Source organism: Brienomyrus brachyistius, chromosome 8 (genome assembly GCF_023856365.1).
Source record: "Brienomyrus brachyistius isolate T26 chromosome 8, BBRACH_0.4, whole genome shotgun sequence".
Taxonomy (NCBI): Eukaryota; Metazoa; Chordata; class Actinopteri; order Osteoglossiformes; family Mormyridae; genus Brienomyrus; species Brienomyrus brachyistius.
In genome coordinates, this window is record NC_064540.1 from 15,027,909 (window position 1) to 15,046,458 (window position 18,550).

The 18,550-nt window shown below is 49.0% G+C and overlaps 1 protein-coding gene across 3 annotated transcripts in view; it reads left to right on the forward strand.

Annotated features, from left to right (window-relative positions):
• The first annotated feature begins 2,965 nt into the window (after positions 1-2,965).
• The window catches only part of slc25a26 (solute carrier family 25 member 26), a 31,493-nt gene continuing 15,908 nt past the window's right edge, over positions 2,966-18,550 (forward strand). For all 3 annotated transcript variants that reach the window (XM_049023031.1, XM_049023032.1, XM_049023030.1), the window contains exons 1-5: positions 2,966-3,132; positions 5,197-5,353; positions 5,722-5,831; positions 13,947-14,051; positions 14,230-14,277. In XM_049023031.1, coding sequence (XP_048878988.1) covers positions 3,067-3,132; positions 5,197-5,353; positions 5,722-5,831; positions 13,947-14,051; positions 14,230-14,277 — 486 coding nt within the window. In that variant the 5' untranslated portion in view covers positions 2,966-3,066. The remainder of the gene's footprint in view (positions 3,133-5,196; positions 5,354-5,721; positions 5,832-13,946; positions 14,052-14,229; positions 14,278-18,550) is intronic.

An 18,550-nucleotide genomic window follows, 5' to 3' on the forward strand; every position in this document is an offset into this window, starting at 1 on the left:
AGTTGGCAGAAAGTAAAGGTTATATATGATATTACAAAAACACTCAGACTTTCCTTGTAGCTGTAATTATAATTTCACCGACTCATCTATTTTCCAAACCACAAGTTCGGCGGCTGTGAATTTATTTTCACAAAATAGATGCATTTTAGAAAAAGATTAATGTGCAGTCATTTAGAACCGATAGTACAGAAAAGTATACTGAAGTAGTTTTGGTGAATTTCTGATAAATCCATCCCACGTGTGAGTTAATCAAGCTTTTTGCAGCAGTGAAAAAAACACCAGTTTTTGTTTTCCACTGGGTTAAAAAAACATCAAGGAAAAGGAAAAAGTCGAGTTTTATTATGGATGCGAGCTGTGTAATCCTTCAGCTGTAATGGGTGTAAATTTGCATTAAAAAAACAAACAAACATTTGATTAATAGGGAATGTAATCAACTCCATCCTAACAAACCGCACACAGTAACATAAAATGAACTGCATGCAGAGAATGATTTTCTCAGTTTAAAATAAAAGCAGGTAGTGTAAAATCTGACGGAATTCACGTGTCTGAGACCAGCAAATAAAAAAATGACACAGGAAGAACAGGGTCTGACAGAATGATAGATCACACACTCCATTCATTGATTAGTTTGAATTCAAATACTGCTGTTCCACAGTGACACAATCCTGGCCATAAAATGAAATCCATCCAGTGCAAATTGACTGACCCAGGAAAGACCGTGTTCATAGTGAATGAACAGCTATCCTATTAGCATTATGGCCTTCGGGAGGGTCAGCTTAATTAAAACCGTAATGTCTCAAATGTACCTACAATTATTAATATCCAGAATTTTGTCATGTATACCTCGGCAAAATAATAGGCATTTGCATTGCAGTACAGTCAAAGACGTGAGTACACTTATGCTGCTAGAAATCAGATGCAGCGCAACGTGTCGTGTTGAATTGATTGCTTGATTTATATGAACTATTTGCTAGTATTTCACAGAATGCTTGAAGATGGGACATAAGAAATGTTAGAATCGTAGTTGTGCTTTGTGAGACTGAAGATGCCTTCGTTTGAATCTTCAAAGAAAACACTCCACTGCTCAGTGACTAACCAAGAAGTCATTTCGTAGTTATTCAGGTGACAGAACACCAACAGATATAACAATTTTACCAACATTTAATGAGAACTGAGATTTTATTTCTGCATGTTGGACTTTGATGGAGGGATGCATGGCATTTGTGCATAAACCATACAGTATGTTTCCCCAACGTGACTCAAAGGACTGGATAGCCTCGATACTGAACAAAGCATAACCTGAAACCAGACACATCCCTGCTTCCTGCACATCACATATACCCCATTTCCAAAACAGGTGGGATGCTGTGTAAAATATAAATAACAACAAAATGAAATGATTTACTAATCATTTAAACCAGTACATAATAGAAAATGGAACAAAGACAACATATGAAATGTTGAAACTGAGAAATGTTATTGTTTTATGACAAACGTATGCTCAATTTGAATCTGATGTCAGCATCACATTTAAAAAAAGTTGGGACTGGGGCGTGTTTACCACTGTGTCACATCACCTATTCTTTTAACAACACTCTGTAAACAGTTCTGACAAATGGCACTCCAGTCACCGGAAAAAACCTCCAAACTGTTCCATTCCATTCGGACTAGTGTGGTGCTGAGGTATCACCTGCTGCACGGCTGCACTCGGCGTCTCATCCCTGAGGTGGTTTGTCGGATGGTGCGTGCGGCAACATGCTGTAATCAGCGCATGCTCCTTACCTCTCTCTCTCTCAAACATTTGGGAACAGAAGAGGCCATTTGCTGAAGTATTCAAAGTGAAATGTTGTCCCATCTTGTCTGAAGTTACAGGATTTTATCTACTCAACAGTTTTGGGTCTCCTTTGTCATATTTTTGGTTTCACGATGCACCAAATGTTTTCAGTGGGTGACAGGTGGGATTGCAGGCAGGCCAGTGATGCAGACGAACTCTGGCATTATCCTGATAAAATACACAAGGCCTTCCCTGGAGGAGACCTTGTCTGGATGGCAGCACATGTTGCCCCAAACCTGTATATATGATTCAGCATTAATGATACCTTCCCAGATGTGCCAGCTACCCAAGCCATAGGCACTAATGCACTCCGATACCATCACAGATGCTGGCTTTTGAACTGTCCGCTGATAACAAGCTGGATGGTCCCTCTCCTCTTTAGCCCCGAGGATGCAGCACCCATGATTTCCAAAAAGAATCTGAAATTATGATTCGTCAAACCACAGGACAGTTTTCCATTTTGCCTGAGTCCATCTTAAATGAGCTCAGTCCCAGAGAAGTCAGCAGTGTTTCTGGGTCATGTTTAGACATGGTCTCTTCTTTGTATGTTAGTTTCCTTCTGTGTTTGTGGATGTAGTGACGAACTGTGTTCACAGAGAGTGGTTGTTATGAGCCCATGCAGTGACGTCCACTATAGAATCCTCCCTGGGAGGATTTTGTTCTATTTTCAAGTAAATATGGGTTTAAATAATTTGCAAATCATTGCATTCTGATTTATTGACATATTACATAGCGTGCTAACTATTTTGGAAACGGGGTTCTACAAAAGGACAGAAGCCACCCTCTCCCGGGGTAATTCCTCGTGGAGGTCATCAAGATAAAACTTGACCTGGAGCGTCAAACAGTGTGCTCCTTTCCAATATAAAACATCAACACGCGGAGGCAAGGTCGATGAAAACATTCCACCTCCCTAAGCACACATAAAAAATGCTGCTGTGTCGAGTTCTTAATTGACAATTTAAAATTAATCTACATTTATACGAATGCATTATTCTATTAGTGTATACGCCCTCCTTACGCGGTGATCAGACACTACGCACATCCATGTGTACCACTGAGCAGCGGGTCGCGCTGTATGAATGATCTTTCACTCGATTGGACGTCTTGGAACATGTGACCTCGCGTCATGCGGAAGTGGCCGTGCCGATAACATGGCGGCGTCCTTGAAGCACACGGTTTGCCTTCGGTAGGCAGCCAGAGACAGGCAAAAGGCATGGATAATGGGAGGTTGAATGCGAATCAAAGTGTTAATACCCGTTAATACCATGGAAAGAAGAGAATTTACTGCTTCGCTCGTGGTAATTTTCCTTTCGTTAGTTGTTTATTTGTGTGAATGTATGTATCAGCATTGCATCCCATGTGTATGTATTTATGTAACTTTGCATAAATGTTTATAAACCATCACTTACTGACAGTGGTCTTCTGCATTTGCAGTGGTCTGCATTTTTAAAGCTCTACATCAAATCACGAGTTAGATAGCCAGAGGGGGTTTTTAGTGACACAATATGGTTAATTTGAAAAAAAAAGCAGAAATTGTTCAATAAAAAAAGTGACGTTAATATATTTCAAGTAATTTCACCTTTTACTGAGATTACACTTTGAAAATCATGCCACTTCTCGAGGGGACACCGTGTTGTAGGTTAATGGGTTACTCTATCCCATGGAACATTCTAATTGTTACTAGCATAGTGGCTAGGATAGTGTTCATATAAATATGTGGGTAACACTTTACTTGACGGGGCACAAATAATAGTTTAATACTATTATTGGTATATTAACATACCACAAACTAAGTCTCAGCCACATACTGATTGCATGTTAATTAATCATTAATGAACTGTGACGCATGATTTCTCAGGCATTACTATATGTGTTTGTTACTATAGTATATGTGTTAATTCCGTAAACCTTTGTCAACTACTTAAGGAACAAGTCACGAATAACACGTTAAATACTGATCTCGTATTTGTTCATTAATGAGTCCAGGTCTCTGCAGTGCGCAGATTTCTCGGCTTCAGCCGAAAACGGTGATTTCAAGTAAAACACAGGACTGCCAACTTTGTCAATTGTCTGGAGCGCAATTTTCAATTTGAGACAAGTCTGCAAACACATGCACACGCATTTACATATATGTAAGAGTTTTATGACCTCGTCAGTAGTCTGTAGGATTTGCAAAATACCCCGACGCTTTTGATGATTTAGGTTTACAATGGAACACGATCCTTTCCGTAAGGTTGCTGGCGTGAGTCTGAAGGTATGAGTGTCACGCCGGATGAGTGAGAGCTGGCCGCCCTTAACGTGCTTTTTTTTTGTTAGACCTGAGTTGATTTGTAGAAAAATAGCATTATTTTATATAGTTGTTAAATAACGTAAACTTTGACGAACATGAAATCACCAATAAACTACGTTTATTTATCCAACTACGTTTTATTTATCAGATATTGCGTTTGAAAACTTGGCAGTTTATGATTTCAGGAGGGAACAGCCGCTCTTAGGAACATTACGGGTTTTTGCCTTCGCTGCTGCCGCATGACGGCGCGTGATCGCAAATGTAAGGGCCACAAAGGCCGGAGTGCGTCTCGCGTGGAGGTTAGAGGAGTTTGCAGTTCGTTGGCGTGGGAAAGGGGCGGTTATGGTGTAAACTGGGCAGTTGTGCCTTTTACACGCAGCGGCACATGTATATGCTGATTCGGCGAATATACATGTATGAAACTGGGTTATTTTTGTTTAATGTGTGCAATGACAAAATCTGTTTCTTTTGAATTTGTTAATTTGCTGTCAGGACGTGGCTTCAGAGTGTTCGATAGAAAATTCACACAACGTAGATAAACCCATTACATATACTAAAGTGGCCAAGCCACTTAGACTTAATTACAGAATGGATTGTAATGTGAAATAAGGTAAATCATCAAAGGAAATCCAAAATACGAAAATAAAAATCTAGTTTCTTATCAGTTTTGTCCGTCATGCGTAACCTTTCCATTCCATTAGATTATATGCGAGATTGTACATAATGCATCATTATAATGAGTGGTGGTTAAGCTTGAGTGCTTAAAAAACGGAACTGACTGTACTCCCAAATTTTTGTCTGTTCTCATAGATTAACAATCTGCTGTACAATACCACATAAATAACACTGGGTAATACTGAACCTGCCTTAGGGCTGTATGCTGTTCTTTGACTTGGGTGGTGGGAAGGGAGATCAGAGAGCAGTTGTTTCTGTTTTGGATAAGTGGGGGTTGATTTTGTGTGTGTGTGTGTGTGTGTGTGTGTGTGTGTGTGTGTGTGTGTGTGTGTGTGTGTGTGTGTGTGGTGAGAACATGCCCACAGTCTCACTCATTGCTGTTTCTTTTGCCTGGCAGGCTGGGGGCATCGCTGGCATGAGCGTAGACCTCACCCTCTTCCCGCTGGACACCATCAAGACCCGTCTTCAGAGCCAGCAAGGCTTTGCCAGGTCGGGGGGTTTGCGTGGCATCTACGCTGGGGTGCCCTCGGCTGCCATTGGATCTTTCCCCAATGGTGAGTCCTCGCACCCACGCAAACGTTAGCCTTTATTCAGCTAGGCGATGTACAGGTGAGGAAAGCTTGCAGTCGGAGAGAGGTATCGCATTATGGATAGACCCTAAGGCAGTATGCCATGCCCTGTCCTAGATTCAATGAAATTATTATTATGTTCTGTTAAACTTCTGTAATTCTGTTATAACAAAGCAGATTATCATAGCTCATAGTGGCTGTGAATCTGTGGTCCGGTGTCCTGGCCCGGGCCCGCAGGCGGGGCGCCCTGAATTTGATGGATTCCTCGGCCCGTTTTAAGCCCCCGACAGAGTTATTAATGCCTTCGCTTTTGCTAATTGGTCCTGAGTGGTTTGGTTCTGCTTGGTTTTCAGCCTCTGCGTTCTTCGTCACCTACGAAGCCACCAAATCCCTGCTTGGGGCACGTGGGGCCCCACATGCGGCAGCCCCCACACACATGCTAGCTGCATCCTTGGGAGAAATCGTACGTCCTGCCGTCCCTCCCTCTCTCTGTCTCTCTCTGCCCCCCACACACATGCTAGCTGCATCCTTGGGAGAAATCGTACGTCCCGCCGTCCCTCCCTCTCTCTGTCTCTCTCTGCCCCCCCCCCCCCCCTTATACAAACGATACATCTGTTTACATAATTGCCCAAGATTTCACAGATAAATAAGCAAAAGGCTCAGCGGGTTTCACTCGGGATTCTGAGTCTAGCTGGGTGAGTGGGAGACCTCGCCATCTGAAAATACCCCCACCAGCTGGGTGAATAAGATCTCATTACTGCCTATTGACTTAGCTGTTTCCTCAGCAAGGCCCCAGACTCTCTCCATTTAGCCTGAGGATTTGGCTTTAACGCAGCGCAGAACGGCTCACTTTCCCCTCCTGGTAAAGCCCTATTGCATCCAGCTGTCTGCGTTTCCTCTCTAGATGTTACCTAAAACATGCACGTTTAAAGTATGCTGGCCCAGTATCTTTAGATGTGTATCATTTCTGTGCTGTCCGCAGGCTTTTATCCAAGGTTTGATTTTTTTCACAGAGCTGCTGTCAGCTAATGAATATCTGATGCACTTCCAGCAAAATGCACAACGATTTTGTTGAATTTCATTGAATTTTCATCCTCTTGTTATCTGGTCGCCCCCCTGACTGCGTACCATAGTCTCAAAAAGGCTACACTCACTGCTCATGCCTTGCCATTTACAAAAGGCCCCATCACCTCTGAAATGTTAATCAGGGGGAGGCCATGTCCCCTCCTCAGCTTGCCGTAGGATCTTCAAACTTCAAAAGGGGGACACGCCACCTTGGGTCTGGGGGTGGAGCCCGGCCGTGTCTCTGGCTGCGTGTTCCGCTGCTCAAAATGCTTGGAGCCCCAGTTTAGTGCTAAAAGCCACCCTGCTTCCAGCTGCCCCACCCCCAGGGCAGCCTGAGACCAGGAGGCTGAATGCAGGATGCAGCCTTGCAGACCGAAACCAGCCATCGCTAACTTTCACTTCTTGCCCAGTTTTAAATACTGGCCATTCTGCTTCTCTCCAAGTTTAATCTCCTGCCTGTTTTTTTCTGCAGACCTGTAAGTCTGTCGTCCATAAGGTTTAGACGTTGCGATCTGAAGTATGCCGGTAATCCCTGTGACTTTTGTGCCGGAAAGCCACGCTGTACCCCGAGACCTCACGTGCCTTGCAGAGTTTGAGTCTGGCTGCTGTGTCCTCCTCCTTGGACGGCAGCCATTCTTCTCGCCATACGGGCAACTGACCTTTCTGCAACGCCGCTTGGTTTGATGGTTTTGGAGGGTCATGAAATCGCTCAGCTCGGCTTCCAGAAAGCACGCCCTTTCCCCCGCCCCGTCTTCAAATTGACGGGAAATTGAGTCTGAGCGCAAGGTGGGTGTTCGTCCCTGCCAACTGGCAGGGAGGAGATTAGACGCAGAGACAGGACCCACAATCCATCTCTGCCTGCCTCCCACCCGGCGGCGAATACAAATCAGCTCTTTTCCATCAGTCTGTAATGGGATTCCTCTCCTTCTGTCCCTTGTTTTGCCGTTGAAGCTGTTTGTGACGTCCCGCTTGGGGAGAGACTATGGTGGTAAAGTTAATCGGGTCTCCTGCTCTGCGCTCAGGGCCAGGTCTCAGGCTGGGCTGGCCAGGTCCGGGTGTGTTCTGGTACGCCGCCTTCCTCTGGATATCACAGGGGGTGCTCTCGCCACAGAGAGCCGTACTGAGCCCCCACCAGGCCCGCGACGCTGTGAAGATGAATGACCTTTTCGGGGCTCGACAAATTCTCCACACAGAGTTATTTCCTGGCTCTGTTTTCATTTTGCCGTTGTCTGTATACATACAGACATCCCTTTGATGATTTGTGTTACATTGCATTTGCAGATTTGCATTTGTTCCTCGCTAGATTTGGAAATTAAATGGGAGGGGGGTCTCCTTATTGTGATCACATGCAGTCCTGTTAATGAAGTGCTGGTTGCTGCTCTGGGTTCGAGAACCACCGGTTACAGACTCCGCCCGTGGGTTTCTGTCATTGGTCGGCTGCTCACCCGCCCCTTTCTCCTGTTGTCTCCTTGGGCCCTGCGACACACTGAAATATCTCTTTATCGCCGCGTGTCGCCCATTTCAGATGAGTCCGCTGTGAGGCCCATTGTGTTGCAAATGCGACGCCGGTAACGTGCTGATCGTGGCCGTCAGCCACACCAAGGCTGCTATTCAGCCATTATCTCAGATTTATCTTCATTGCCGTCCGCCTGACGTTTGCTCTGAAAGCTCATTTGTCAAGCTGAAGGGACAGTTTTCTTGCATTTCCAAACGGCGTCTCTCTCAGGGTTTACTGGAAAATACAGTGACATGACAAGGGAGGGCAACTGGCAGACACTTAAGTTGGCGCGGCAAATAATCCGCGCCTCACCCACAAGGTGACGCTGACTGTGATTTATTGCGAGACTCTAACGAGGACTGCCCCCCCCCCAGATCTGACGACATGTGCCCCACTCCCCGTTCTGGGAGCGTGCCCATTGCTGTTTGTCCAGAACGGCCAGCTTCTGCACAAATGGTACAATTTAGGAAGTTTTCGTCATCCTGACAAGAACACCCTTATGCGAGGCTGCCCTGAATGGAGCTGCGGGTGGAGCTGCGGTTGTCAGGAGCAACCGCGGGATCAGACATGCTGGAGATCATGCTCGCTATAAGCGTTTTTACAGAGCTGAATTACTGCATTTGTTAACGTTTAACTCTGGGTTAAAAAGCCAGGGATGGGGCTGTACAGGATTATATATCCTAAAATAAGGACCTGCATCCAAACCAAGGCTCTGTTCTGGGTGATAAATAATTAGCTCTTATTTCAGGCTGAGGGTGTATTATCTGAAGGATATTGTGACTTTCTGGTTTACCCGACGGAATAAGAACATAAGAAGTTTACAAAAGAGAGGAGGCCATTCCACTTATGACCATGAGTGCTTGAATTTTAACTAATTTTGAAGTAACTACTTGGTTGATCAGCAAATAGACCTGCTAGAATCTTATATACCTGCATCATGTCCCTCCGCCCCCCCCCCCCCTCCCCCCTAGTCTCCTTTGCTCGAGGCTGAACAGATTCAGCTCAGTTAAACTTTCCTCATAAGACATTCCTCTAAAACCAGGAGTCATTCTTGTAGCCCTACGTTGAATACCATCTAAGGCAGCAATGTCCTTTTTAAGGAACAATGCCAATGGGCATAGTGACTTCTGTGTGGGTGTGGTCTGGGGTGATGCAGCGATTTGGGGCGAGGCGTGTGCCCTCTACGAGGACTTCTCAGACGGGCTGTGACCTGGCAGGTGGAGGTGGCAGTTACAGGTAGCCGGAGAGTAGGGCAGTGCTCGGAGAAGCAGTGCTCGGAGAAGCAGTGCTCGGAGAAGCAGTGCTCGGAGAAGCAGTGCTCTGCTTTAGCCCTGATTTCTCAGCCTCTCCGTGTCCTTACTGGGCGTGGGGTCGGGGGGCTCCGGGCCGGAAACGAAAGCAATGTCGTTAGGATCTATGGATATGAGGCTGGAAATGGGCTCACACTCGCATCTAAAGCAAACCCTAATTAACGCCACGCTTCCAAATTGGCCGTAAATGAAGACGGATGGTGGCAGGAAAGCAAAAGACAGTGCCAGTGTATTCAAGGTGTGACCGGAGGCCGGGCTGTGAGGGTTAGAGTTAGCTCTCCTCTCCAAAGTGCCTTCAGCCCCATCAGCATTTCCTCATTCATACATTCAGGGACGTATCTACAAGCGGTACTTAGGGTCGGTACATTCTTCAAGGCTACAACAGAAGTTACCCTTCTCGGTCTGACGCTGTAATACCTTCTTCCCATCCAGTGTCTCTCTCGCCAGTCGTAAATCCCATAAGATTATGTCGGTAGTTTATTTTTACGGCCGCGTTTATTTTTTATGGGTTATTGTAGCTCACCAGAGCTCTGACCTCAGTCCGAATTAAATCAGCTATTCAGGCCCGCATCCAATTTTCACTTTTCAGACTGTAACTCCAGCTCTTTGGAGGATTACTTGAGGGAAAATGGGACATTCCCAGTGTACCGCGATTGTGTTGTAAGTGTTAACTACGCCTACAGGGAGTTAATGATTTAAAAAACGGGATGGCGTTTGATGTTGGGAGGATGGCAATGCGACGAAAAGCAGACCACCAGGTGGCAGTCTTGGCCCACGCTTTCCTACCGCGGACTGAAGGGCACCATGTGCTTCTGTTCGGCTTCTTCCCTGTGGAAACTCCAAGCTGTGATCATAAGAGATGGACACAATGTTTGTGCAAGTTAGACGGTGCTGCTCTCTTTAACATTTAAAAGCTTTGGTCAAGACAACCTTTACCTTTTGTGCATACAGTAAGGATGATCATAAGCATTGTGTTCTGTGACTTGTGTAATTGCAGTTAGGGCAGTGTTGATCACATGCAAGAGTATTACTCTTATTATGAAGTGATGGCAAGCCAGTGCCAACTCCTGGTAGCTGGACATTCCTTCCAAACTTTCTGTCTCTTGTTTTTCTGGGCTACAGGCTTTCCAGAGGAACACCCATTGTTGTGATGCTTGAGACCATCTCTCTTTAAGAGGATCTCTTTAATTTTTGCATTGTTCTCTGTAAATATCTGATTATACTATTTAGCTGAGGACTGATGCCTCATGTTAGGGGCTCTTACAGTTTGTACCTTATAAAGTCATACAGATGTTTTGCGTGTCAGTGTTAAATGGCGTTAAATGACCCAAGCTCAGGCAGCTTTAGTCGTCCTTCCCAGTCATGTGATTGGCGGTCCTACTGGTGCGTGAAATTTCTCAGGCTGTGTGCCATGCAGTGTGGTACACACGGGACACTGCGTTGGTGGGGCGAGGTGATACACGTGGGACACTGCGTTGGCGGGGCGAGGTGATACACGTGGGACACTGCGTTGGCGGGGCGGGGTGATACACGTGGGACACTGCGTTGGCGGCACGGGGTGGTACATACGGGACATTGCATTTGTGGGGCGAGGTGGTACACAGGGACACTGTGTTGGTGGGGAGGGGCGGAGTGGTACACACGGGACACTGCGTTGGTGGGATGGTACATATGGGACACTGCGTTGGTGGGGAGGGGCGGAGTAGTACACACGGGACACTGCGTTGGCGGGGTGGTACACACGGGACACTGCGTTGGCGGGGTGGTACACACGGGACACTGCGTTGGCGGGGTGGGGTGATACACATGGGACACTGTGTTGGTGGGATGGTACATATGGGACACTGCGTTGGTGGGGAGGGGCGGAGTAGTACACACGGGACACTGCGTTGGCGGGGTGGTACACACGGGACACTGCGTTGGCGGGGTGGTACACACGGGACACTGCGTTGGCGGGGTGGTACACACGGGACACTGCGTTGGCGGGGTGGGGTGATACACATGGGACACTGTGTTGGTGGGATGGTACATATGGGACACTGCGTTGGTGGGGAGGGGCGGAGTAGTACACACGGGACACTGCGTTGGCGGGGTGGTACACACGGGACACTGCGTTGGCGGGGTGGTACACACGGGACACTGCGTTGGCGGGGTGGGGTGATACACATGGGACACTGTGTTGGGTGGGATGGGGGGGTTCGCCTGCTATAGCTCTGTCCTCGATGGGGGGCTGTTGACAGATGGATGGGCCAGCAGAAGACGCTTCTCACTTCTGTGCTTCCATTCTGCCACCCTCGAGAACACAAGGCTTTTCCCAGGTGTGAGATGCCGTCAATATTAATGTCAAGCTTCAGCATTGGACAATGCATGTTTGTTGGTGTGTTGCTGTAGAATGTGGCTGTTTTTGACATTCTATTTTTTTTTATTTGGAGGGGAGGTGTTGGCAGGATGTTGGGGGTGTGAGGCACAGATGGGCAGTCACAGTAACCTTTACCTCTTCCGTTAGGTGGTGTGATTAATGGCCATATTGTCATCTGTGTGTGGTGGGTAATTAGTTACCTGCTTGGACTCACATGCGCACACACTTGCAGATAGAAACATGGATTACTTAGGTGCGGGTCTGTCAGGATGCCACGCTGTCGGGGAGCAGGACACCAGGTCTGAGTGCCGGGTCTCACCACAGTGCTGATTCAGGCCCAGAAACAGGAGTGGGGCTTATTTTAGAGCAGCACAGGAAGTCTCTCTGGATCAGTACCGGGTGACCGAACGAAGTGCTCCTTTCTGCTGGGCGACCGGGACCCTGTGCCAGCCCAGATTAGGGACAGGAGATGTTCACCTGGCAGTCTTATTCCCAGGCTCAGACTGGTATCTCCTGGGTGCTGATGTGATGCACTGAATGATTGGGGCATAATAAAATGGGGAGAAGTAGAAAGAAATGCGAAATGAATGCAACATGAAGGTCATTCATCTTTGTAGCACAAATGAGAGTCAGAATGTCTGGTGTGTGGAGGCGGCTCCTGTGTGTCGCGTGCTAAAGCTGCTAATGTTAGCCCCCACTGCACCTGCGTGGGATACCCTGCCCCGCATCCGGCCCAAACTCAGATCCTGTACCAATCGACGTCTCACCAGTCTGCCAACATTACTGCGCAGCAGGAAAATAAAAGGGGGAGTAATTCAAACTCGGGAGATGGAGGGGGGGGTCTAAGACTCACATAGTGAAGCACTGGATCAAGGCCGGCCTCCCATGGCACCAGAAAGTACATCTCTCACATTTCCGACTTCCCTGCGGATGTGAATTTACATTTTCTACCTAACTTCCTGTCCTGTGTAAGGTGGCAGTATGATGACGCTGGAGGGGCATTACGATGGCATGTACTCCAGTGACATGGTAAAGGCTTATTAAATAAATCAGCCTCTGGATAAGCTGCTCTAATAGCTGGATCTGCATTAAAATCTCACTTAAACCGCACTGAGGTTTTGTTATGATGAAACTGGGATTTCACTTCCTGGAAACAATATTAAACTGAACCTCTTGCTTAGAGGCAGACTGAGATGCTGGGCAAGTGGCTCTCTGCTCTCATCTCTCGCTCTTTGTTCTCGTCTCTCGGCTCTCGTCTCTCTGCTCTCGTCTCTCTGCTCTCGTCTATCGCTCTCATCTCTCGCTCTCATCTCTCGCTCTCGTCTATCGCTCTCGTCTATCGCTCTCTGCTCTCGTCTCCTGCTCTCATCTCCCGCTCTCGTCTGTCGCTCTCGTCTCGTCTCTTGCTCTCGTCTATCGCTCTCTGCTCTTGTCTCTTGCTCTCGTCTATCATTCTCTCGTCTCTCGCTTTCATCTATCGCTCTAGTCTCTCTGCTGTTGTCTATCACTCTCGTCTCTTGCTCTCACTCTCTGCTCTCACTATCTACTCTCGCCCTCTGCTCTCACTCTCTGCTCTCACTCTCTGCTCTCGCTCTCTGCTCTCGCCCTCTGCTCTCGCTCTCTGCTCTCGCTCTCTGCTCTCGCCCTCTGCTCTCACTCTCTGCTCTCACTCTCTGCTCTCACTCTCTGTTCTCGCCCTCTGCTCTCACTCTCTGCTCTCACTCTCTGCTCTCGCCCTCACTCTCTGCTCTCACTCTCTGCTCTCACTCTCTCCTCTCGCCCTCACTCTCTGCTCTCACTCTCTGCTCTCGCCCTCTGCTTTCACTCTCTGCTCTCACCCTCTGCTCTCGCCCTCTGCTCTCACTCTCTTCTCTCGCCCTCTGCTTTCACTCTCTGCTCTCACCCTCTGCTCTCACTCTCTGCTCTCGCCCTCTGCTCTCACTCTCTACTCTCGCCCTCTGCTCTCGCCCTCTGCTCTCACTCTCTACTCTCGCCCTCTGCTTTCACTCTCTGCTCTCACTCTCTGCTCTCGCCCTCTGCTTTCACTCTCTGCTCTCACCCTCTGCTCTCACTCTCTGCTTTCGCCCTCTGCTCTCACTCTCTGCTCTCGCCCTCTGCTCTCACTCTCTGCTCTCGCCCTCTGCTCTCACTCTCTGCTCTCGCCCTCTGCTTTCCCTCTCTGCTTTCGCTCTCTGCTCTCACTCTCTGCTCTCGCCCTCTGCTCTCACTCTCTGCTCTCGCCCTCTGCTCTCACTCTCTACTCTCGCCCTCTGCTTTCACTCTCTGCTCTCGCCCTCTGCTCTCACTCTCTGCTCTCGCCCTGACACTTCCGCTGTCATCCTGCAGGTGGCCTGCTTGATCCGTGTGCCCACAGAGGTGGTGAAGCAGCGAGCACAGGCGGGCCCATCCTCCGGCACGCTTCAGGTGCTGCTACAAACTCTACGCCAGGAGGTACCATAGTCTCCTCCGACTACCTCTTATCCTGACTCGGGGGGGGGGGTGGGCGGCACATCCCAGCATGGCCCCAGGCACATTAAGAAGCCATTCGTCCGGCCCCACCTGACAAGCAGGACGCCTGACTGCAACAGAAGCTTGTTCACCTTTGACCTTCCTCTCCCCCCCACCCCAGGGCTTCTGGGGCTTGTACCGAGGCTACGGGAGCACCGTGCTCAGAGAGGTAGGTCCCCACTTCCCACTCACCTCTGTGTCTGCCCCCCCTCCCTTTGTCAGCCTTGTGAGACTCATCGCTGCGGTGATATCTCACTCCGGCTGTCAGCCATCCTCCGCTCCAGCAGGGCACACTTGCGCCGAAATCCAGGGCAATTCCTGGAAACTGTCCCTCTGTGCAGGTGCACTTAGCCTCATGCTCTGATTAATTGCCCCCCCCCCTCCCCCCCAAGGATCCTGCTATGTCACATGGAGCCTCATGAATTCCGCCCGGGGCATCAGAAATCCACTTTCGGATTTCGTCCGTTTCCACTTAAAGCCACGGCGGGCCAGGCTGGTGGGGGGCATTAGACCTGGGGGGGACACGGGACTGGAAGGTGACCCCCGGCTTTTCGTGGTATAGTCTCTCACCGTCGTGCCATCCTGTACTTATTTTCCGCCTCACTAAACAGATGTTATTCACGCAAATCCCATCTGGACAGCGGGAGGGAAGAGGACAACAGGCCCTTCTGATTTCTCCAAGGGGTTCGGAATAAATGAATACATTTGGAAGTGTGCGAGCAGCCTCCCCGCATACTAACAGTGCGGGGAGCGGAGCGGGGGGCTCTCCGCATCCTCTTTGCTATTGGTTTTGACATGTGTCAGGAAGGTAATTCATTTTCTGGACGCTATCTGATGCCAGGATGCGACCCTGTCGAAATAACTTTGTTTACCCTAAATGCCACTGCTGTGTACTGCCCTTTAATTGGGGTCCTTTCTGTTATGTACATTCATTAAAGATCCTTCAGCAGTGATTTCTGATGAGACGGCCCAGCTTTGGGGAGGACAGACCCAGGAAAATAGGCCTGTGTGATGAGACGCGTGACCATCACTCACAGGGCGGGTGGTGGGAGAATGAGAGGAAAGGTTTCATGCGACCCACTGTTTTGTGGCGGTGGGCCAGTTTGCAGGCCTCAGAGCAGAGATGTTTAAACTCGATGGAGGTCCAGACTACAGAGCTGAGAAGGTGTGTGTTCATGGCCCAGGAAGGGAACTCCACTCTCCTTTGTCTGTGAGGAACCCATAAAAAGCACACACACACACACACACACACACACACACACACACACACACACACACATGCACCTACACACATATGAGGGCATGCAGTGCGCGCACACACAGACACACAATGGCATGCAGTGCGCGCACACACAGACACACAATGGCATGCAGTGCACTCACACACAGACACAAATATGAGGGCATGTAGTGCGCACACACACACACAGACACACGATGTCATGCAGTGCACTCACACACACAAATACAAATTTGAGGGCATGCAGTGCGTGCACACACGCGTCCACGTGTCAGGGCATGCGCTGTGCACACACACACACACAGACACACATATGTAAGGGCATGTAGTGCACACACACACGCACCCACGTGTTAGGGCATGCAGTGTGCGCGCAAACACATGTGCACACGCATATGCACACCCTTACGCATGCTGTGCCTGGACCGCGGACTTCACTCTCAACTTTAGAGGGCACATGCAAAACCAAAGAATTACTGCGTATCATTTCATTAATGCATATAGATGTTTTACACTGACTTAAATTTGCAAACTACAATTTAAAAGTGAGATATTCAGAAAGAATGTGTGTGAAGTTTACAAGCCAAATAATTGCAATTCACTTTGCTGCTCTGTGGGTGAACAGAACACCAACTTCCATTACAACCCAAATTTGTATGCATTTACCAAGATGTACTACTATTGCTGCCACTAGAGGGCAGAGTGTCCTTAAAATTCTAACGACTTTGCATGCATTTCCTTTAGTCATGGCACAGACTAATAGCAGCAGACACAACCTCAAACAATGTTTGCCAAAAGTTCTCATGGTTATCTCACTATGGAAATAATGCAGCATTGTTTTCAGATGGGGAAATTCCAGTAATGAAAACAAAACGGTTTAAACATGGTTTTCATCAAGATGACGCTATTAGAGCCGCTAATCCAGAGGCTAATAAGACTCTGTTGTCCCACTTGAGTGCATCTCACCATGATGGCCCCCAGTGCGACTGCTCTGCCACCTGCCACGCCCTGCACCCTGGGAAGAGTATGCTGCCGCCTTGACAGTTCTCCAGTAGCAGTCCCGTGATGCCCTGCGGCAGCCCCTCCCTAATACAAACCTGTTAGATGTTGGACTGACAACCACAAATATACATGATTTATAGATTTTCTGCAGGAGACTGACTCCTTGCACACGCACAACTAATGGGCTGCCAAATACGCAGCAAGCACCGTGGAATATTGAAGGCTTGTGTTATTTGTTTTTTTAAATATATGTGTCTGGAGCAATAGAGTGCAGACTCACACAGGACACCCCCACGCGGGTCCACAAATGCCGTGTGACACCTCCCGAGTGTTAGAGCGCAGACTCGCACAGGACACCCCCAAGCGGGCCCACAAATGCCGTGTGACACCTCCCGAGTGTTAGAGCGCAGACTCACACAGGACACCCCCATGCAGGCCCACAAATGCCGTGTGACACCTCCCGAGTGTTAGAGCGCAGACTCACACAGGACACCCCCACGCGGGTCCACAAATGCCGTGTGACACCTCCCGAGTGTTACAGCGCAGACTCACACAGGACACCCCCACGCGGGCCCACAAATGCCGTGTGACACCTCCCGAGTGTTAGAGCACAGACTCACACAGGACACCCCCATGCAGGCCCACAAATGCCGTGTGACACCTCCCGAGTGTTAGAGCACAGACTCACACAGGACACCCCCATGCAGGCCCACAAATGCCGTGTGACACCTCCCGAGTGTTAGAGCGCAGACTCACACAGGACACCCCCATGCAGGCCCAGAAACGCCGTGTGACACCTCCCGAGTGTTAGAGCACAGACTCACACAGGACACCCCCATGCAGGCCCAGAAACGCCGTGTGACACCTCCCGAGTGTTAGAGCACAGACTCACACAGGACACCCCCATGCAGGCCCAGAAACGCCGTGTGACACCTCCCGAGTGTTAGAGCGCAGACTCGCACAGGACACCCCCATGCAGGCCCACAAATGCCGTGTGACATCTCCGAGTGTTACAGCGCAGACTCGCACAGGACACCCCCACGCGGGCCTCGGGTGACAGTATCCTAACATCCTCACCATCGATTGAAGGCTCTGCAATCAATTTGTTTCTATTGGACTCACTTCCTACATCAATTTCCTTAGTATCTTTTCATAGGAAAAACAAACTGAGTGATAAATGACAGTGATGTACACAATTTGTTCTGTGTATTCATTAAAATCGATAGGCCCAATAGAAAGGCTGCTTCTTTGTGCTGTTTGGCTGTATGATCTGTCAGCAAAATCGTAAAGTGTGTCCATGTGCCTCCTGCCTGCAGTGCTGCACTGAGATGGTGCTGATGTTATCAATACGGCGTCCTTGCAGACTCACCTTTGAGTGGCACAGGCACACCACTGCATATAATTGGACCCATTATGGCTATATTTCAGCTGGAACCTTGTCCTAAAAAGCCATCTTGTGACTGGTTGGGGCTCTCTTTTGCCGACTGTAATGGGCTATCTAGGTTGGCGTGATCAGGGGAGATGTGGGATAGTACAGTCGGGGGGGGGTTGCCCTCTAGGGGGATCGGAGGCGTGCCCTCTAGGGGGATCGGAGGCGTGCCCTCTAGGGGGATCGGAGGCGTGCCCTCTAGGGGGATCGGAGGCGTGCCCTCTAGGGGGATCGGAGGCGTGCCCTCTGGGGGATCGGAGGCGTGCCCTCTGGGGGATCGGAGGCGTGCCCTCTAGGGGGATCGGAGGCGTGCCCTCTGGGGGATCGGAGGCGTGCCCTCTGGGGGATCGGAGGCGTGCCCTGTAGGGGATCGGAGGCGTGCCCTCTAGGGGATCGGAGGCGTGCCCTCTAGGGGGATCGGAGGCGTGCCCTCTAGGGGGATCGGAGGCGTGCCCTCTAGGGGGATCGGAGGCGTGCCCTCTAGGGGGATTGGAGGCGTGCCGTCCCATCTGGGGCAGCCATCATGTTGTTTATTTTTATGATCAGTAAAATAAGATGTCTTTGTCACTGTACAAGTAAAATAAGATTCAACTTAATTTATTTTTACACAGTTGTCCCAAAGCGCTTTACAGGGTTGTGCTGTGATACATGAAACAGAGGTAAAGGGAGATACAGAATAGGGGGGAAAAAAGGAAGGAAAGAAATTGAATAAAGCTAGAAGACAACTTAGGAGAGGAACCAAAAACTCCCAAGTAGGGAGAAAAAAAACCT